General features: G+C 48.5%; 1 protein-coding gene across 1 annotated transcript in view; it reads left to right on the forward strand.

The window, feature by feature from the left end:
• The window catches only part of LOC147709358 (mitochondrial amidoxime-reducing component 1-like), a 301,956-nt gene that overhangs the window by 225,143 nt on the left and 54,713 nt on the right, over nt 1–22,100 (forward strand). Inside the window, exon 3 of the mRNA XM_086927930.1 lies at nt 18,769–18,934. Coding sequence (XP_086784056.1) covers nt 18,769–18,934 — 166 coding nt within the window. The remainder of the gene's footprint in view (nt 1–18,768; nt 18,935–22,100) is intronic.

A 22,100-nucleotide genomic window follows, 5' to 3' on the forward strand; every position in this document is an offset into this window, starting at 1 on the left:
GATTGCTGTCTGAGTTGTTCAAGAGAGGGGCAGGCAGAGCTGGATTGCTGTCAGGATGGACTGCCACTTTGCTGTTTGCTTTGCTGTGTTGGCTTCTGCTTTCTGATTCTGTCCTGGGAGTAAAAGGATTGGACTTTGTTTTTTTTCCGTTGAATATCTGTTTATTAAGTTTAACAATAATCATATACACAGTACCGTACATTGTTGTTTGCAAGTACACAACACATTATACAATGATCAGTCACAATTACAAATCTGTTACAACACTGTCTCTACTTCTCCACATTTCTAGTTTCACCATTGGGGATATATATACACTTCCCCGGTATACATTCCATTTATTCCATTTCTTGTCCCACTTTTTAGGGCATTCGCATGTAGTAAATACTTCCTTTTCCGCCACCTATCAAGTTCTTTCGCCCATATATGGATGGACGGTGGGCTCCGCCCCCCAGTTTCGTGCTATCTCTCGCTTAACTAATGTAAATCCTAATGTTACCATCTGCTGTTCAATTTCTATGAGGTCTGTGGCTGCCCATATATTGAGTAGGCCCAGTTGCGGTGTAAGAGCTAACTCCTTCCCCAGTGCAGTTTGAATGTGAGTTGTGGCTCCCTCCCATATATGCTGTATAGCAGGGCATTCCCAAATCGTATGGTAAAAGTTGGCTATTTGCTTGCACTCCCCTAAGACAGAGCACATCCGTCCTGGGGCATATCTGGGCCAGAACACCCCCTGTCAGATAGGATCGATGTAGAATCTTAAGTTGAATCAGTTGGAAGCGGAGGGTGATAGCCACTTATCTAGGATACATCAGGCCGTTTGCCAGTCGTCATCATCGATAGGCCCCAGGTCACTTTGCCACTGCTCTCTAAGTTTATTAAAAGTATTGAGCAAGTTGTTACATAATTTTTTATAGGTTAGGGATATGGCTTTCGAGTGCAATGGCAAATCTAGAAGTCGATCCTCTAATGGCGACGATTCTGGTATGTCTTTGAGGTCTAGAAAAAGCGCTGTAAGGGCGTGTCAAATTTTTTCTTTCTTTTTTTTTCCCCTCATATATGCCACCAGATGTTATATGCTCTAGATGGGTCCCTCTGATGCCTTTTACACTGACATTCTTGGTACCGCCCGGAGTCAATATACAGCAACCAGAGATCTCCCAGAGGTGGGGTTGTTTCCTTATCCAACTTCTCTGTCTCTTGATAGAGTACCTCAGACTAGGGGAGGACAGGACCGACACAAACCTCTGGCATAATCATCGGACCGTTACTTCTTTGACCAGGCCACTAGTTCCGGCCATACATTCTCTGAGCTTTCTGCTCGACCAGCCATGTCCATCTTACAAACTTTCATGATGTTTTTTAAACAGTCTGCAAATCTGGGAGGAGCCGCTGACTTCCATTCTTTACAGATCTCCCTCCTGGCTATAACTACCACATAAAATATGAAGTGTGAGGAGAAATTGTTAATATTATACCCATGTGGTAGACCAAAAAACACTAGCCTGGGAGAGCAGGGAATAGTAGTTGATAAAACCTCTCCCAAAAAGTCAACAATCGCCTTCCAATACTCCTGGATCTCAGGGCACTCTAGGAATATGTGCATGTCGTTCGCTGCTAGAAGTTTGCAGCGGGGGCAGCAATAGTTCTCCTGTGTTACCTTATACAGTTTGGCCGGGGTCCAATACACCCGATAGGCCGTAAACAGATGATTTCTCCTTAAATTAGCCGGTTTTATTAATCTCTGAGACAAGGAGAAAGAGTCTGTCCAGATCTTACTGATTTCTTCGGGACAATCAGCTATAACGTTACCCCAGAGGCTTACCAACTCACAATCCAACATTCCTTTTGCCTCCGTGAGTAACTTGAACCAGTAGGACACTTCGCGGTTCCAACCTCCCCCCCTGCAGATTGAGTCGAGAATTCCAGTATCTTTTACCCGCTGTAATGCCTGCCTTGACCTCCATGCAGATAGTTGGTAGAATTCAAATCTCGTCAATGACCCATTTGTGAGTGACACTAGAGAATTCCAATCCATAAGACCGGAATCAACCCATAGATCTCCCCATTTCTGCACTCCTGCTGTTTTTAGAGACAGGGATAACTGATCCTGAAGACACACTGGTGTGCCCGGAGAATCCCAGACTGAGGTATAGGTATGGTAGTATGGAATTCCCAGAGCCTTCCTAATATACCCCCAGTTCCTAAGTGCAGTCTTCAAAATCTTAAGACAGACTTTCTTATAAAATTTCTGGTCGCCAAAACTCTGGCCATGTGGTAGATCATATAATAAAGCCTGAAATAAACAGCCCTGTGAAGATGAGTCTAATACGTTAGCCAGTAGCCTGTAGTTTTTAAAATGAAAGGCATGGCAATATAAGAGTAGGTCTGGTAATGCCAGACCCCCGATCTTTAAACCCCTCCTTAGTTTTTTCCAGGCTATCCTGGGAGATTTACAAGTCCAGATAAAAGAACCAATCTTGCCCTGAAGGTTCGCGATTTCTTTCAGAGGAAAAGATAAAGGGATGGAATTATATAAAAAAGTCAACTTAAGGAGTACGGACATTTTACTGAGGTTAACTCGTCCGTATATGTTTAATGGCAGACTACCCCATCTTGTTAGTGTTAGTGATATCTTTCACTACAATCTGCCAACTGATTTTTGGGATATTCTTTAATTCTTGAGTTAAATAGATTCCCAAGTATCTCATTTTTTGTTTTGCCCCCTGAATAGGAATACTATTGTTCCACCCCATTATCTCTGTCTTCTCCCTATTGATTTGATACCCGGATAACCTTCCAAATTCCTCAGCTAAAAAAAAAATAGCCTAGGTATAGCCTCCACATGATTAGAAGTATATAGGAGAAGGTCATCTGCATATAAAGCAGTTTTAAACTCCAGATTTGCTATTCTTAAGGGCTGAATTACATTGTCCTCCCTAATACCACAAACAAAAGGTTTCATGTAAATGTCAAACAAAAGGGGGACAGGGGGCAGCCCTGTCGTGTTCCGCGAGATATATTGAACCAATCAGACAAGGCCCCGTTAACCAAGACTTTTGCTCGTGGGTTTTGATATAATGATTTGATGCCCTCTATGAAAACTGGGGGGAACCCAAACCCAACCATAGTGGCCCATAAATATTTCCAATTTACCTGATCAAAAGCTTTGGCCGCATCTATTGCGACCAAAGCTAACGGAAGGCCTTTATCCTCAGCGTGGTCTATGGCTCCAATCGCCTGAAAGGTTAACTCATTCAGTTGCCTTCCCGGGATAAACCCCCTTTGATCTGAGTGAATTATAGATTTTATTATTTTAGCGAGTCTAGTGGCTAAAATCCCAGAGTATAGCTTCATATCTGAATTCAGGAGGGAAATTGGCCTATATGATTCAATTTTCTTGGATCTTTACTGGGCTTTGCAATGAGAGTGATTGTGGCTTCAGCCCATGTAGGGGGAATACTATAACCATGAATCAGTAGACAGTTAAAAAGTGTAGTAAGGACCGGTACCAATTGCTCTGAGTAATCTAAATAAACCTCAATTGGTAACCCATCCGAACTAGCAGCTTTACCCCGCTTCATTTTCTTCAGTTGGTTTATTACTTCCCCCTCCATAATCTCGCTCTGCAAATACCTCCTATCTATATCAGAAATTTGGGGCAGATTTCTCTGGGTCAACCAAGTCTGGACCTCCTCTAACTCCGAATTCTTGTCCTCCGTATATAGGCCTTGCATAAACCCCCTGGCTTCCTCTCTTATCCCTCCATCTTCCACAATTTAGACCCCTGTTTCTCTCTGAATTAGGACTTTAATGTAGTTCCTATTTCTTTCTTCTCTGGATTTCTAAGCTAGAAGAGCCCCACATTTTTCTCCGTATTCAAAATTCTTTAATTTGCTGGTCTCCCATTTTTCTTTAATGATTTTTTCATCACTGATTTTAAGTTGGAGCTGTAGACCAAATAGCTCCTTCTCTAACACCAGGATCCTCTCTCTGTTTGAAACAATAGCTCTTTGTAACTCTGAGTCTTTTCTAGTTATTGCCTCCAATTCTTCCAGCCTTTTGTTTTTTATAGTCTTCCTTTTATGGGCCATTAGAGAGCTCAGCACACCTCTTAAATACGCCTCGTAGGATTCCCACACATTCTGAAGGGTAGAGGAGCCGATATTATTTGTAAAGAATTCATTGATATTTTCTCTCACTTCTGTTTTAACCTGGTCATCGAGTAACAATGTCCTTCCTCTCCAGTGTCCATCTAGTGTTTAAGGGAGAGGGGCGTGCCTAATTTGTAGGTATCGAAACAGTTCCCCTTATGCCATTTGGTAATGCCCCCGGAGTTCCTCAAAACTAAGGATAGAACCCTGTTTGATCAAATCTCCCACCACTGAAATCCCGATCATGTCCCACTTGTCGAACCTTGGTGGCACAGAGTGCCTAGTCTCTGGCCTTGCCACAGTGGCATCTCTTTTGTGAGGATGTTAGCCCAGCCCAGGCATGAATTCACCTGGTGCCAAATTCCTACTGTGTGAGAAGTGGGCCCAAAATATCTACATTTCTTGACTTTGGAATATAGTGCTCCCAAGTAGCTGGAACGGCCAGTTTGATATCTGTCCAGCACATATGCCGGATCATTAGGGAGGTGGTTCACCACTACCAGTTGCGAAGCACAATAATAGAGTTTACGGTCGGGGAGTGCTATGCCCCCGTCATACCACCCTTTTGTTAACTTTTTCAATGCCACACAAGTGGCCTTGCCGTCCCACAACAACGTACAGACTTCACTCACCACCGCTGCGAAATAAGTATCTGGGACATGGTTCGAACAGTTCTGGAGAATGTATAAAAACCGCGGGCGAGCCAGCATCTTAAAGAGGGCAGCGCGGTCCACTAGGGATAGAGATAGGGACCGCCAGTGTTTTATCACTGCTCGTAACCGGGCTAGCGAAGGGGCCAAGTTATGAGTATGAAAATGGGCCGGATCCAATGTTACAAAGATTCCCAAATATCAGAAACCATCCCTAGCCACTTCTATAATACAGCCCGCCGGAAGACGAGGAACCTGTCCCTGAAGCCGAGGAACCTGTCCCTGAAGCACAAACAGTACTACTTGCTCCAGTTGATCACATAACCGGACTACTTTCCAAAGTTTGTGAAGATGGTCAAGACAGCATGTATGGATTTAGAGGGGGGAGGCAAGATATAACAGTATATCATCAGCGTACAATGATATTCGATCTTCCTGATCTTCCGTCCATTTCAGCCCCCTTACCATTACATCCTGATGTATCCATGCAGCGAGTGGTTCTAGCATGAGGGAAAATACCAGTGGAGAAAGAGGACAGCCTTGCCGGATACCTCTCCTCAGTGTGAATGCACAGGATCTGTAATTGTTAACTCTTATGTGACCCTGTATATCCTTATAAAGCAATTGCATCCAGCCCAGAAACTTCAGACCAAATCCCAACCTCGCCAGAATTTCGAATAGGTATGGCCATTCTATAGACACCATGGATTGAGGACGCTTGTAGTCCACATCTGCCGTTGCCAATGTGTGAATTCAATCCTAACTGGGGAATGATCTGAAACCCCTCTCGGCAAAATATGGGGGTGTCTAAAAAAAACTATCGAGGAAGTATGTGTCAGGAAATAATCAATACGGGATGAACTCTTGTGTGTGTTGTAGAAATAGGTGAATTGCGGGTCATTCAGTTGAAGTGCACGCCCTATATCCATTAGGCCCATAGCTGTGATAAATTCTACCATCAGCACATTTGGTCTTGCCCCTGGCTGCTGTGGGTTCCTGTTAATTGTGTCATCCACGGTCCTATTATAATCCCCTCCTAGAATGAAAGTGCCCACAGGAAGATCAGTTAATATTTTGCCGAGGTCAGTCAGAGCTTCCTTACCCAGTGCTGGCGTCAGATACAGTGAGATTACGTTGAGCGCTCTTCCATCTCATTGGGCCTTCAAAACAGCAAATATTTCCCCAGGGTATGCCCAGGTACGGTGTACAATAAGAGCCAGGTTCTTTTTAACAGCATACTCGTTCCCCAAGAGCTATTGGTGTAGTCAGCATGCACTAGGAGTTTGTACTCCCATCGTGTATGGGCTTTACATTTGTTCCCAACCAGGTGTGTCTCCTGTAGTAGTACCACATCCGGAGACTGTCATTTCAGATACTGTTGAACAATTCCACGTTGGATTTTATCCCCCACCCCGTTCACATTCCAGGTAAGGACAGAGAGTGACAAGTCTATTTCATCCCCCATCATCTAGCATAAGGAGAATCATAGTATGGCAGGTCAATATAGTGCGTAATTTGTATCTAATACAAGCTGAACTGGTGAAACCCGACCCTTCTCATCGCCCCCATAACTGAAGCCAGCAATGAAACCGGAACTTGACAATATACATAAAGTTACTGGGTAGATCAACCAAACCTTGAAAAGGCAAACCCCCATCCCTCCCCCCTCACTAACTCCCCTCCCTGCCTCCCTGCCCGTGGATTTAACACTACCCACTCCCCAACTAGGCAGAGTGCCTCTCCCCCTCCCAAAAATATTGAAAGGTGCGGGCTGAGTATGCCCCCATCCCCGCTAATTTCACTTTGCATCTTGTCTATAGCAGTCTTTCTGCCTTTCCTAGAAATAAGATGGCTAAGGAGCACATCTCTCAGTTATATGTGTTCATGACTAGCAGGCCTACAGGTAAAACTCCAGGAAACCCCCATTGTAAAGTAATTTGTAGGAACAGTCTCACCGCCGTTGCGGTACTTGCAGTATTGTCGAACTTCATGCGATCCAGAACTCGGGTGTAGGTTCTATCTGTGCGATGTCTATTTCCCTTTCATGGCAGCGGGATTATCCACCGGCAAAGATCAGTTGTCCTCTCTCTGCGGTCTGGGTCCTCCGTTATGATTTCGAGGCTGGCCCCCCCACTCTACGCCATTCCTCCAACCAGTCCCACGCCTCCTCTGGTGAAGCGAAGAACCCCATCTTGCAGTCAGATTCCACTCTGAGTTTTGCTGGAAAGAGCATGGCATATTTTACTTCTCGGGCCCGGAGCTCTTTTTTCAATGCCTGAAAGCTTTGGCATTGGGCCTTGACCTTGGCCGTGAAGTCTGGGAGGAATGTGACTTTGTCGATCTTAAGTGGGGGGTTGGACTGTGCTGTCTGTAATATAATGTCTCTATCTCTATAATTGAAGACACAGGCTATAATGGGCCTCGGGGCCCAGGTTTCGGCCTACCCCCTGGCACCCATGTGCTCTTTCTGTCGAGAAGTATCGTGACAGACTCTTGGGTGGTAGGTGGGCCAATATTAAATCTTCCACATAGAGGTCGGCTGCTGGCCCCTCAGCCCTCTCTGGAACACCCAGTATACGTACGTTGTTTCGTCGGGCCCATCCCTCATACTCATCCAGTTGCTGCACCATCCGCTCCTGTCTGCTCTGCAGCTCAGCACCTGCATTTGGAGTTTGGGACGTATCAGTCTGAAGTGATGTCGCAACAATTTTGAGTTCCTTCACCCTTTTATACATTTTGTGAAAATCCGCCCTTATGAGGGACACTTCCACTGTGACTGAATCGAGGGAAGTGCCCACTCCGCCTATGGCTTCCATGACGTCATGAAGCGTGGGCTCCAACGATTGTTTGGGATACCGCTGATCCCCTGGTACCTCCGTGTGTTGTACATCACGGTCGTCCCCGGACTTGCCCAAGGCAAATTTAGCTAGCTTGTTTTGTGTATTTGCCTTCAGACCTCTGCCTGTTACCATAATTGCACCATAGATTTTGTGAGCAGGCAGTGAAACCAGGAACAGCCCTGGTAATACCAGCCTCCTACCCAGCGAGTAAATCAATCTTGCCGTTGGCCTGTCAGGTTTCCCTAGGGCTCCTCCTCTCTTGCCAACTGTGTCCAAGTGATCTTTCCTGTCAAAAGCACCAACGATGTCTGAGCACACCCTGTCGTTTGGGGTTCTACTTACTGCGCACCTGCTGCCTTGTCTTCCCAAGGTCGTTTTGCTGGGCAGATTGAGTCTTTTGCTGTCACAGTTCTAACTCAGTCTGTACAGGGGCCAGGGCAGCCCCTGGGAGTTCGTCGCTCTATTACAGGATCTCTGACCATCCACCTTCTGCACCTTCTCCGCCCGTATCAGGGTTTATCTTTGTCCTGAGGATCCCACTTTCAGTAACAATTCAGGCATCAGCGCCGCTGCAAACAGTGCCGCCCGTCTGCCTCAGGTCTCGTCTTAAGCCACAGCTTCTCAATCCAATGATTGCCGGCGATAAGTAGGTGCACCAAAATAAATGAATATTTATAATTCAAAAGGAAATACTAAAATGAAAAATATGTGATGATTATTTCAGTCAGAGAGTCAGGAACTTGAATAAAAGTTTTTGTATGTCTGGCAACCTCCCCCTCATGGATGGCTATTTATGACCATGGATATGCAGAAATGTCCCTTAAATGAAAGAAAATAATAGAACAGTCTTCATTGTCCATTGGGTCATAGCCCCAGTCATTTTCTCAAATTGTGCAGGATCAGCAAATGCAGGTACCACATGATCATTTGGAGTGTAAAAGAAAAAAAGGCAACCTATTAACCCCTTGTGAGTTTGGCTATTATACGAAGTTAAGGTAAATGACCAATAAGAGGATCATTTACCGGAGATGTGAATACATTAAATATATTTTAATGCTCCAATGGTTGGCATCTAGATTCAGTCAGTCAGTCAAAACATATGTTTATTCAGACTTTAGGCTTTTACACAAGAATTCCATAATAGATCAAATCTGACATAAAACATTCAATATAAAGCACAGTATAAAATACATTAAGCTACAGTTCGTCTAACCAGTAAAGGCTTTCTTCTCTAAAACATTGTTAAGAATTGGACTATAGAAAAGTAGGTTTCTGTTGCCGTAATCCTCCACCCCCCTTACGTTTTGCTAGATTTCAGATGCAAACTGACTGAGTGTGTCCTGGATCCCTGCCATTTAGGTTCCCAGGGCCTGTGTTCTTTCCCAAAAATGTACCTTCTTTTCCACAATTGGCACACTTCTGGCTCACATGCATGTCCCTTGAACAAGGTAGCAAACGTACCAATGGCCTTGTGACCAGAGAGAGTCTCTAAGGGCTGCAGCATGTATTGTGGCACCCTCAAAGACCCTTCACCAAACACCTACACTCTGCCATTGTAGACTGTGTGTTTTGGTGCAGACAAAACATATGAGTCAACATGGCACACATCCCTATTTGCCATGTACACCAACCACTGTCTGTGACATAGAAAAGTCACCCCTCTAGAAGGCCTCACAGCTCTAAGACAGGGTGCACTATACAACAGGTGAGGGCACAGCTGCATGAACTATGTGCCCCTACAGTGTCTGTGCCATTCTCAGATATTGTAAGTGCAGTGGAGTCATATTGAATACATGGGATGGTAGCTTGTCATTATGAACTCCGCAGCTTCATGATGGCTTTACTGAGTGCTAAGGGATTTGGAATCAAACTCCTCAGCACAATAAACCCACACTGATGCCAATGTTGGTTGTATTACAAAATGCACTCAGAGGACATCTTAGAGATGTTCACTGAAAAACGACTAACACCCTAGTGTATAGCTGACTGATTTGCCTGCCGCACAGACACATATTACAGACCTCCTTAGGTAGATGCCCTTGTGCTATCATGGGTCAGGTTGTGGAGGTGCTTCACACCTCCCCCACTGCAGGAACAGCATTCAGGCGGTGAGCCTCAAAAGCTTCCTGCCCTTTGATATGCCATCCAGGGCCTCTCCAGTTAGTGGAAATGCCCACTGACCTTGCAGCACTTTTGGCGGCAAGGTCGGCATGAATATTAGTAGGCAGGAGAGGTGTGTCCCCTCTCTGCCAGGACCACCGCTAAGGTGCCCTGGACCAAGGTGACCCCCCACCCCCTTAGGAAATCCTCCATCTTGGATGGAAGGATTCAACCCAATCATATTAAGGGGAGGGCACATTCAGAGGGTGTCACCCTAAGGGCAAGTACCCCTGTGGCTACCATCAGTCAGTACCTGTAACACCCCTAAATTCATTATTTAGGGGCTCCCCTGAACCTTGATCTTTAGATTCCTGCAACTTAAGAGTACTGATAAAGAGTTCGCTGTGCAGCAGAGCAAGAAGACCCCTACTGACTTGGCCTGTCTCCTGCTACTCGAGCCTGTGAAGAAGACGACATCAGCAACTTCCAAGAAGCCTAGGAAGACTGCCACTCTTCAATAAAGGCCAGATCTCCTGAGGACAGCAGCCCTGTCCTGAAAAACTCCATCTTCAAGGATTTCAGATCCGCGACTCCTGCCCACTCAGCAGCTGAGGCCCATGGCCTGAGTTTGAGTGGCTCACCTGTCCAGTGAAGTCTTCCCATCAATTCTGACCTCATCTCCATCAGTGGCTGACGTCTCCTGGACCCCACAAAGTTGTCTGAGGCCACTAAGCAAAGGGTCCCCCTGACCATGTCTGTCTCCAACCCAGAAAATCCGACACAAAAAGGTACTCCTGCATCCTCAGCCCTCCATCCTTGGGGAGCTCTACCGACGGTGCCTTGACCTCCACCAGCCCTCCAACTTACCTGCCCAGCCTGTGGTCACCTTCAGCCAGCCTCCTGGTCCGAGCCTGCAGCCTCTTTGTGCGACCGACAACCTTGATTGAAATTCATGGGGCACCCAATGCTGATTTTGCACCCTGCACCTGGCCACCCTTGTACCGCTGGTGGTGTAACTTTGGTGCTGCTTTGTGGCCCCTCTGTGCTGATCTTAACACCTGGAGTATGTGGCCTGAAACCGTGGGTACTTACCTGCAAACCATGCCTCTTCAAGTTGCCCCAGCCTCCCTTGATTTACATTGGGCCCAGTGACCTCTGCAGCCAGCTGCCCCAGTGCTGCTGGGGGTGCAGTACCTACCTGAAATGGAACCTTCCCAAGTGTTGGTCAAAACCCACAGAGACTGGGATTGTAAGTGGAATGCTCACCTGTTAAAGAGCCGAACCGCCTATCACTCGTGCCCCCCTGTATAGCATCCCAGAAGCCGTACATCCAATTCTCTGCCCCAACACTGCAACTCGATAAATCTCGCTTTAATGCGTGCAGAAAAGCACGCATTAAAGCGGATATGCAGTCTGCTTCTGGCTTCATAAATGGCCCACAAGGTGTCCAAATTGCCGTGTGGCTTATTTAAATTGCCGGGGGCACAAAGCTTGTTCCAACTCTGCGTGCCTCATAGGAGCGATAAAAAAAACCTGAAACTTGGGGGGCGGGGCTGGCCGGCGTCGATGGCGGACGCGTGAGCTCTCGGCTCCTCGCCTTAGCCCCGGAATTATGCTGTTAATTCATCCTAAAACGTGTCCGATCTACCATAGCGGGCTCTCCTGCACCCTCCGACACCCCTAGATCCTGTTGGGTGCCTTTTGGACGTTGGCTGGCGAGCCTCTCCGAGTGGTTTGGAGAGCGGCTCGGCGGAGAAGAACTGGGCCTGCAGCCGCGTGCTGTCCTGAAGAGAAGGCCGGGCGACGTCACCTGACGTGCGGCCTCAGAGTCGGGCGTGGGCAGACTGGTCGCCGGCCGGACTAACACTTGGATTTTTCCTACGCCGGAGCGCCCCCCTTTTGTCTGCGATTGCCCCATATCAGAACGACCTGTCCTCCCAAGCAGGGGGCCACCAGCAGAGCGGACACAGAGCACCCGAACCACGAGGCAGAGCAGACGTCATTTCGGGACGGTCACGAGATCGGATTCTCCCTGCGGCGCCCTGCTGTCCCCGTGTCCCCACGCCACGGATGCACGACGATGCCCGGTGCTGACATTGCTGAACTAATAAGACCCAGGGTCTGGTGAATGTGGGTATTGCCGGAGTGATTGGAGACTGTTCGTCCGCCATAATAGATGCCATCTTGGCCGCATCGGCCCTCTAGCACAGACCCAGTGCCTAGTGGCTGTGGATCGCTGACTGGTGTGTCTCCCGTACTACCCTTGCGGCCTGCAGACAGCGAGGCGTCTCTTGGTTCTGGGTCCCACTGCAGCAGGAGCGAAGAATGGGGAAAAACGACGCCACTCAGGCGAAGCTCTCCTTTGAACGGCGCAGAATGAAGGGACCTGATGCGCCGGCCCCGGAGACATCCCCGAAGGGGGCCACTGCGACTGCCCCAGCGCCCACAGAGCTCCGGGACATGCTGGCAGCCATGGAAAAGGGCATCCAGGAAAGCATTGCGTCTGTGGGCTCCAAAATAGACGCTCTGTCATACCGCATGGACAGCATGGCGGAGCGAGTGGATAAACATGCAGAGCGCCTGGACATGGCGGAACGTCGACTCACTGAAGCTGAGGAAGCCCAGACCGAGTGGGACAAAGATAGGAAGCAGTTTGGTAGACTTTTGCAGGTTATCCGTGATAAAACAGAGGATTTGGAGGCGCGCTCACGCAGGTCCAACATCCGTATAACAGGTGTGGCGGAAACGACGCAAACTGGAAAAATGGAACTCTACGTTGAAAAACTGCTGAAATTACTACTCGGGGAGGAGGCTTTCTCCCCCATGTTCATCGTAGAACGGGCTCACCGTACGTTGGGCCCACAACCGCAGCCAGGCGCGCTACCTCGCCCCATCATCGCGAAGCTCCTGAATTACCGCGACAGGGACATTGCTTTGCGCTTTGCGAGGGAGAAGGGTAAGCTTCAACATGAGGGTATTGACATATCCCTCTACCCAGGCTTACGGCCAAAGTGCAGGAGGAGAGACGACAGTTCGCGCCGTATAAAAAACAACTGCGCACTCTGGGCCTGGACTACGCGATGCTGTACCCTGCCAAGCTTCGCATTAACACAGGAGGGCGATCATATTTCTTCACGGATCCAAAAAGAACTCCAAAAATCCCTGAAGGTATGGACACGGGAGCGGAAGGAGGCTAGGCAGAGTCAGGAAGACGACGCTGGCTCAGCATCAAACCTGGAAGAACAGGACTAGAGGGGCTCTGCCGGAACAGTTGGCTCTTCCTACCGAGGATGGACACGTTCCTGCTATTTGGTAACGCTGCACCACCCCACAAGGGGCAGTAAGTCTGGCTTACATGAGTGCTGCCAGCACTATTTGAAGGGGCAGCGGTCGCTATGTTCGGACATGTGCTTTAGGGATTATTGGTGGGGAGATCGTTGAGCACTGGTGGGGGAGGGGGTTCTGGACACTGTTGCATAGTTGGGGGGGTTGGTATGGTTGGGGGGGGCTTTTATACTTGCTTCCCGATGGGCACTGGACCACAAGTGGGGCAGGGACGGGGTGCCGATCTGAACAATATCATTGGGACAGTTTGAGGTGTTGTACTATTTTGGCGCGCTTTGCCCCGGTGCCTTTGGTTGTGTGACTCTCCTGGGAGTTGAGTATCGGACTGACGAACACTCTGCTATTTTGGGTTTGATGGGGGGAAGTTTTGGGACCTGTCTGACCTGGTTGGGGGTGGTCGGCTGTGGGTGGGAGAGGGATTGGGGACTGGGCTGTTTGGGGGGGGTTTGCCTTGGGGTGTTTGAGGGGTTTGTGTGTATTGAGTGTGGACTGCCTCGTGGAACTGTACCTGTTAGGGAATGCCGGCTGGTAATATGGGGTCAGGTGTGCTGCTGTGTTATGTTTTGCCCATCCCTGATGCTACAATGGTTCATAGGCTCATGCAATGTCTAATGATGCACTGAATGTTCCCACATGTACCCCGCATAAGCTTAAATTGTTGACCTGGAATGTACGGGGTCTTAACGACTTTCGTAAGTTGAGGAAGGTCCTCAGCTACCTCCATAGACATCATGTCGATCTGGCCTTGTTGCAGGAAACACACTTGCCACTCAACAGTAGGATGTTGCAATCTAGGGGGTTGGCGGGGAATATAGTGGCAGCAGGCTTCACGACACACGCCCGGGGGGTGTTAACCTGGGTCAATCCTACATCACAACTGAAATTGATCCCGGTACATGCAGACACGGAGGGCAGATACGTCCTAGCTAGATGTGTGGGTAAGGGACTTGATCTGCTGGTAGTAAATGTTTATGGCCCTAATTATGATCACCCTGAATTCTATGCGACTCTGTCCGCCCATTGCAGGTCACACGCTCAGCCTGGGATGTTGTGGGGAGGGGACTTTAATTTTGTGTTTGACCCCTCCAGGGACCGCTCCGCGGGCCCTGCTCGGCGCCCGGTGGCCTCAGCCACATATATGAAAGCCGAGTTGACTAAATTAGACTTAGTGGATGTCTGGAGAGACAAGCACCCCACGAAAGGTGGCTTCACGCACTATTCGGCCTTTCATAACGTGCACACTAGGATAGATTATTGGTTAGCATCTCCCCCGGTCCTTGGTGGTATCAGTGCGTGCGAGGTTCTCCCACGCACACTCTCGGACCACTCCCCCATTCTATTACACCTCTCCACCGCCAGGAAGGGGATACCAGCCTTCACCTGGAGGTTCCCTCCTTTCGATCTGCTAGACGATGCCTTCCGGGGGGAGCTTGCGGAAGACATAGAACAATATTTCGCTGCTAACCTAGGCTCGGTTGAAGACTTTTTTACGGTCTGGGAGGCTTTCAAAGTGTTCATCAGAGGAATGGCTATGTCTAAGCACTCCAGTGTGCTACGCTCCATCAGGCGGGAACTCACTGCTCTTGAGACCAGGATAGCGGAACTGGAGAATCGACAGTTATTGACTCTTAGCACTGCAGATTGCCCGGCGCTCACCCAACTCATGTCGGAGTATCAGACTCTGGCGGATAGAGAGATTCTCTATATGGGCAAATATGCCACTGCCCGAGTGTATGGTGAGGGGGATAGGCCAGGTGCCTTGTTGGCTCGTATGGTCCGGGGCTCTCAGAGGCCTCTGGTTGTTGAGGAGCTAAGGACCCCGGAGGGTGATACAGTCATGGAAGAGGAGCAGATTCTAGGGACCTTTAGACGCTATTATTCCGAACTGTATCAGTCCAAGACGCAGGGTGTGGAGAGCGAAATGGACGATTATTTGGATCACATTGCCATGCCATTCCTCAAGAACTCGGATAGGGAGTTTTTGATGGCCCCCTTCCATGAGGACGAAATCCTAGAGGCTCTTGCGAGCATGAAATCGGGGAGTGCGCCGTGTTCCGACGGACTCACGGTTGGCTTTTATAAAGCCTTCAAAGATATTCTGCTCCCGCACTTGGTCGCCCTCTTTGATGCTATCTGCGAAGACGGTGAGATGCCACTCACCATGCGTGAGGCGTTGCTGATCACTATACCTAAGCCAGGGAAACCTCCGGACCTTTGCGGCTCGTACAGGCCACTAAGTCTGCTGAACGTAGATGCACAAATCTATGCCAAAGTCCTAGCCAACCGGCTGGCTTTGTTGGTACCAGAGCTTGTCGCCCCGGAGCAGTCCGGATTTGTCCCATGCAGGAATTTAACCTACAATATACGCACGGTGCTGGGCACGATGCAGCATGTCAAGCAGGAGAACAGTGCGCTGGCTTTATTCCTTGACATGGAAAAGGCGTTCGACTCGGTTGAGTGGCCCTTCATGGTTAGAGTACTGCGAAAGCTGGGCCTGGGCGAACCGTTTCTGCAGAGAATTGGGGCGCTGTGCCGTCGGCCGTCTGCCAGACTGCGGTTGGGAGACAGAGTGTCGGAGCCGATATACATTGGCAGGGGCACTCGGCAGGGTTGCCCTCTGTCGCCGTTTCTCTGTGCACTGGTGGCGGGACCCCTCGCTTGTGCTATACGGGAGTACCACAGTCTGGAGGGTATAAGCTTTCCCACCTATAAAATAGGGATATCGACGTATGCTGACGACACCTTACTGTACGTCCGGGACCCGGAAGCTAACCTATCGGCTGTTCTTCGGGAGGTGGTCCGCTTTGGATCGCTCTCGGGCTTGAAGGTGAACTGGGACAAGTCCATTGCTTTCCCTCTCACCCCGGTGACACAACCCTTTGATATGGAGTACCCACTACAGTGGTCCACCGACTCAGTCCGGTACTTGGGTATCCGCCTGCATAATGATCCTGAGGTCCTGGTTAGGGATAACTACGGTGTTGCATACAATAAATTGGTTGACGATGTCGATGCCTGGGTCAGACTCCCACTCTCCCTTCTGGGCAGGATCGCTATTATGAAAATGATAGTGCTCCCCCGATTCCTGTTCCTTTTCCTTAACTTACCAGTGGTTCTGTCGAGATCATTTTTTAGACAACTTACGCAAGTCATGATCCGATTGGCCTGGGGCGACAAGCAACCTAGTGTCCGATGGGCGACTCTGACTCTCCCCTGTGAGATGGGGGGCTTGGGGGCTCCGGATCTAGAGCGCTACTACTGAGTTGCGCAGGCTTCACACCTGCACTCGTGGATTCACGGTGACGCACGAACGCCGCACCTCATTCTGGAACAGTTGTTTGCAGACCCGCTCCCTCTGCCTGCCACTATCTGCCTTCCAACAGATCGATCGATCGGCCGGATGGACTCTCTTAAAGCGACTAATCATGCCTGGCACTCTCTGATGCGTTCTCGCGGCTGCGCCCTTTTGTACTCCCCATTGATGCCTGTAGAATGGGCCCTCTGGCTGGACCCATTGGAGAGGAGTGGTCGAGGCCTTGCGTGCTCTCGGCATAGTGAAGATGGAGGATTTGTTCTCCGAAGGCACTTTGAAAACCTGGGATCAGCTTACTCCCACAGCATCGGGCCCTTCCTTGCTGCAGAAATTCCAATTTCACAGACTCCGCTCTGCGTTCCGGGAGGTCCTGGGCTCTTCCATGGAGGAGCCTGAGGAGATCCCGGAACTGACCCATATCATTAAATCCAAATCACCTGCAAAGCTGATTTCACAGGTCAACAGGTTGGGAGTGGCGCATCAGCGCACGCAGCCCTCTAAAGCTAGAGCGGCCTGGCAGGACGATTTGCAAACCCCGATAGACGACGTCATGTGGCGATACTGCTGCTCCAGCACGCGCAAGATCTCCCTGAATGGCAGGCACAGGCTGGTGCATTTCAAATTTCTCCAGCGGGTGTACTATACCCCCGAAAGACTGCACCGCTATGTCCTCCGCCCCTCTGCGGAGTTTGAACGCTGCCGAACATTGGTTGCTGACTTCTTCCATTTGGCGTGGCTCTGCCCCGGTGTACAAGCTTTTTGGGGGGAGGTGTTTGCGGAACTTGACCGGATTTTGGGGGAGACCCTGCCGCGCACTGCAGCGCTGGCGCTCCTTGGGTACTCTAAGCCGTTGGCCCCTTCTCTGCGCCGGCTGGTCGATATGGCCCTACTGTTGGCCAGGAGAGTGGTTGCGGCCTGTTGGATGCGTGGTCCCCTACCTGCCAAAACGAGATGGCTGAGGGACCTACAATACTGTTACACTCAAACAGAACTGTACAGCGACTTGTTACCGCCCAGGAGTAGGCCAAAGAATTTCTGGGACCTTTACAAGGAACACCTGCAAAAGGGGGAGGATGGTGACTCTGACACCTCCGAAGTGGTTGATCTCCAGGACCGGGTGTTGGAATAGTGATTTGAGGGCATGTACTCTTTCCCCGAAGGGAGTGGGATGGGGCGAGGGGCGGGACGGGAGGGGTCCACACTGAGGTTCTTGACTCATGGGTTCGGTTGGGGGTAGCTCTGGGGGGGGCAATTCACTTACGATGGGATGACACGGGACACATAGCAGGCACACCTTGAGGTACTCATGACTGGATGGGGTTAGTAGTTCCACAGACACACTCAGGGGGGAGGGAGTTGGGATGTAGTTGGGGTAGTTCCATTGACCTAATTTCGACACAAGACCTTCTAGCCGCGATTACTGTTGGGGATTGCCAGTTGACACACTGTTCTAATTAGCTGCACATGAAGGAGCATCGCACTTGGTTATACTGGAATAACGGCATTTCACATCGCCGCCGGGCCTCCGGGATGCCGGCAACAAGGCTGTGTACAGTTCTACTTGCTTATTGCTCACATGTTCCTTGCGTTTTGTGGTACAGTGCGAAGTGAAATTATTGAGACTTGGTGATGTCAATGGCTTTGCTTTCAATAAAGGTCTTTTAATAAAAAAAAAAAAAAAAAAACTGAAACTTTAAACCAGAGGCGAAACACCTAAAGGAGTTAAACAGAGACACTCATTGAACTGTTCAGCAGGTGTAATCACTTAATTAAACAATCATATCAGCAATGGTTTAAGTACTTCGTTCCGATGCCGCCATGCATGCTAGACTCAGCTCCCATGCCGCGTTTCTGCATCTGGAATCAGCTGCCATGCTGTGTCTCTGTGCCACATCCTTCGGATGCCCCGAAAGTAGAGCCGCCCCTCCAGTTAAACAAAACATGTCCACCCCTCCAGTTAAAAGAAGCCCCACCTCCATTATACGCAGTTAAAAGCAAGCACATGCTTTACAGGCTAGGAAAGGAAAACAAGCAGTGTACACAGCACCTGCTCGTTCCTGAGGCATTACTAGATGGGAGTTAACTTGTAAGAAAAAGGTGGGGTATGCACACACTTTAAGCCACTTGCAGTCTTTGATTTTGGAATGACACATATATAAGCCAATCCAAACCGGTTGGATGGGTCAGACCCCACAAAGTGCATACAACAGGTCACCTGACAGCTGCGCTGTCTAGGCTCGACCTAAAAATAGCAAAATGTAAATTTTATAAGTATACTGACTATCTGATGATATTGTTTGCTAAATATGTTTTGTCAAGTTGTAGAAAATGTTGAACTTTCAAACATGTTTTTTTTTTACTCTCAGGGTGTTTGGACACAAAATCCAAGGTAAAGACTGTGGAGACGAGACTGCCCACTGGATTAACAACTTCTTGAAGGGGAGTGAACTGTATAGATTGGTGCAGTTTGAGCATCACATGAAGCCAAGAAATTCAAAAGAAGAATATGCTCTTTACCGTCGCAATGATAAGGTGACGTCTTGCTTGTGAAAGGAAGACTGTGCTTAGTATGCTTATGTTTGCTTCTGAATTCAGGCTAGATTGTGCACAGAACGAAAGACTTCCCTGCAAATAATGGCTGGATCCCGAAATACCAATGCAGTAGTTTAAATTCGGTGCACAAATTGCTAACACTTCTACCAAATGCAAGTCCAATATATATTCCCCTTCTTAAGCAAAATGCCAGTAAAATTTAAGGAATCTGATGTATAGATCAAAGGTTGTTAAGAAGATTAATTGGAATGCTTATTAAAAAGAAAGTCAGTTTTAGGAAGCATAATCAAGCACAGAAATGTACTGTATGTTGTTCTCACAAATGACTAACTGGAGACAACACTGCATTTGTTTTGGACAGTAAAAGAAAGCAGTACTCCCAAGGAAACTTGGTTTAGAAAAAATGATTTGTGGTAACCTTATGGAACAGTTCCGCTGGTTTCTGGTTGCAAGGGCTTCCCACATCTACTGTTCAGTTCCAGGGCAAAATATCAAAAATTCTCTTCATCAACAATAGCTTTCTTTGACCAGAGGTTCTACTGCACAGTCCTGACAAAGTGAAGATTTTCCACAGACAACAGGCATTAGAAATGTCCAGCTTCAGTTGGCCTCGCCGTTTTTCTTTCCTGCAGCCTCATCTTCCTCACCATCCCCAAAAGGGAAGTTCAAAGAGGAAGCAGGTTTTCTGGACTGAAACCTGTATGTTTTTAGGGGTCAGAAGAGAGGCTACCTTCCACAGCCATTGTAGCAGATATCAAGGTATCTTTGATTAAATATGGAGCTTTAGACACAATCTTATTAAAGGCCTGTGTGAAACTGGGTTGCTGGTTGACTGGGGTGTGAGTGGTGGTAAACCAGCAATCACAATCCTTGGCAGGGTAAGGTATAAGCAAACCCCAAATAAACCTGTGCTCAACCCTGTAGTAGCTTGGCACAGAGCAGTCTGGCTTAATGTAGAGACAATGTGTAAAGTATTTATGAAACATTTCAAACAGTAAAACAGTGAAACATCACACAAAAAGATTTCACACCAGGTTGAAAAAATACAGCAACATTTAATAAATAAAACAAGACCAAAATGACAAAATCCAAACAGTAAACCCAGAGGTATGAATTGTGTGATGGAGCAAGGGGAGGATATGGTCTCAGATTAGTCCAGCTGAGGTTTTACCTTCTCAAGTTTGGTTTCAAGAGTCCTGTTTGTGTTGGAGAGTGTCGTGGAGCGCAAGAAGAGTGTCAGGCGGTTATCGGCATGGCGCAAAGAGCAGGCCGGGTGTTGTGGATTGGCGGGATGGAGTTTGGTGGTCCCCCTACTGGCTGTCAATGCTGATGCAAGGGTCCAGGGCCTGAGAGTCACCACATGGGGGTTGGGAATTCGTTGCAGCTGTGCCCAGGAGCTGTTTGGAGAGCCTTTTATGTCCCTGAGGCTCAACTCAGGAGGCCAGTAGATTAGCCCTTGGAGTCACTCGAGGATTCTGGGTGCAAGATGAAGTTGCAGGTCCAGTTCGAGCAAGAGGGGAATAGGCAGCAGGTCAGCACAGAAGGGAAGATGTTCCTTTAGAGCTGCAGCCCAGCTAAGTGGTAGCCATTGTAGCAGCACATCAGTCCTTCTTCCTGTCAGAGCATCCGCAGGTCCAGAAGTGTCTAGAAGTGTACTGAAGAGGTGGTGTCTGAGGTCCAGTATTTATACACAGTTGTGCCTTCGAAGTGGGGCGAAACTTCTAGTGGCAGGCCTATGAAGTGCACAGATGACCTGCCATCCTGGCCCTGGCTCCAGACTAACTACTGGAGTTATTCAGTCCTTATTTTGGAGGCAGGACACAGGGGAAACGACCTTAACATCGCAGTCAAAACACCGCAATACATTCACATCGCTGCTTTCACAACACAAGACGTTACCACGACTTGCACTGAAGGGTGCTCTAGACTAAGGAATAGTGTGATTTACTATTCCAACATCTTCCCTACTGCACGTAGGCTGGAGTTGGAATAGTAAATCATACTATTCCTAAGTCCAGCACCCTACAGCGCAAGTCGTGGTAACGACTTGCGTTGTAAAAGCAGGGATGTAATGTACCGCGATCATTTTGATTGCCTGGTAACATCATGCATCCGGACACAACCTATGCAGTTGTAAGTGGGCTGTGCCCAGATCCTGCCTCCCATCCTGCCAGTGATGGCCCATTTAATTACACCTAAGTTCCCCGTTGTTAGAATGTCTAGAAGGATTACGCAAACCCCATCCATCACCCACACACAGTCATGTGACCCAGGGACAAGCTGCAGGCACCAAATTGCTATGGCAAGACAATGTAAACTTTCTAAATATGACGTACCAGGGGGTTGGGCCCTTAAACAGCTAAAATGGGTCACTAATAATTTTGTACACAAACAAGATCTAGCTGTAATATTTATCCAACTACTTTCTTAGAATCAATTAAGGGTAAGGAAAATAATTCATCTTGACCCATGAATCACAAACTTTTTTTTTTTTAAAACAAATTTTATTGGCCGAAGAAACATATTTATGCACAGCTCTGAAATCCAGAGGCAACTGCCACCATATTTTCTCAATATCAACTTCAGCATTTTACATTAAGACAACAAAGGATCAAAGGAGGAAATCAACTATCCCCCCCACCCCACTAGTCCCACCCTCCGAGCGCTGCTGCTAGCTCATCTCGCTGCGTGTGAATCATATACAGTACATGCTATGTACACAAAGTCACCGTACATAACTTCAGAAAGTATAGTCTGTCAAAGAGTTGGGAGGGTAGTGTCCTCTGGCGGTGGGTCCAGCTCCAAGCCCCGATAGTCCGCCCATCTTTTCCATATTTTAAAGTGCTTCCGGGGGCAGCCCCTCGCCACAAATACTGGGAGTTCAAGCCCCATCCAAAAGTTTAACCCTTTCTTCCAGGCCGCAAGGGGCGGAGCAGGGGGCGCCTTCCATGCCCTCGCAATGTCCCTTTTCGCCAGTGTTAATCCTAGCAAAAGCAGGTGTCGCTTATATCGATTGCCCCCTACCCCAGCCATAACGTGAAGCAGGACTAGTTTAGGGTCCCTCTGGAGCTCCCAGGCCAGAAGGTCCTCCAGGCATCTGATGACCCCACTCCAGAATCTCTGTAATGCCCCACATTCCACACTG

This window comes from Lissotriton vulgaris, chromosome 6 (genome assembly GCF_964263255.1).
Source record: "Lissotriton vulgaris chromosome 6, aLisVul1.2, whole genome shotgun sequence".
Classification (NCBI taxonomy): Eukaryota; Metazoa; Chordata; class Amphibia; order Caudata; family Salamandridae; genus Lissotriton; species Lissotriton vulgaris.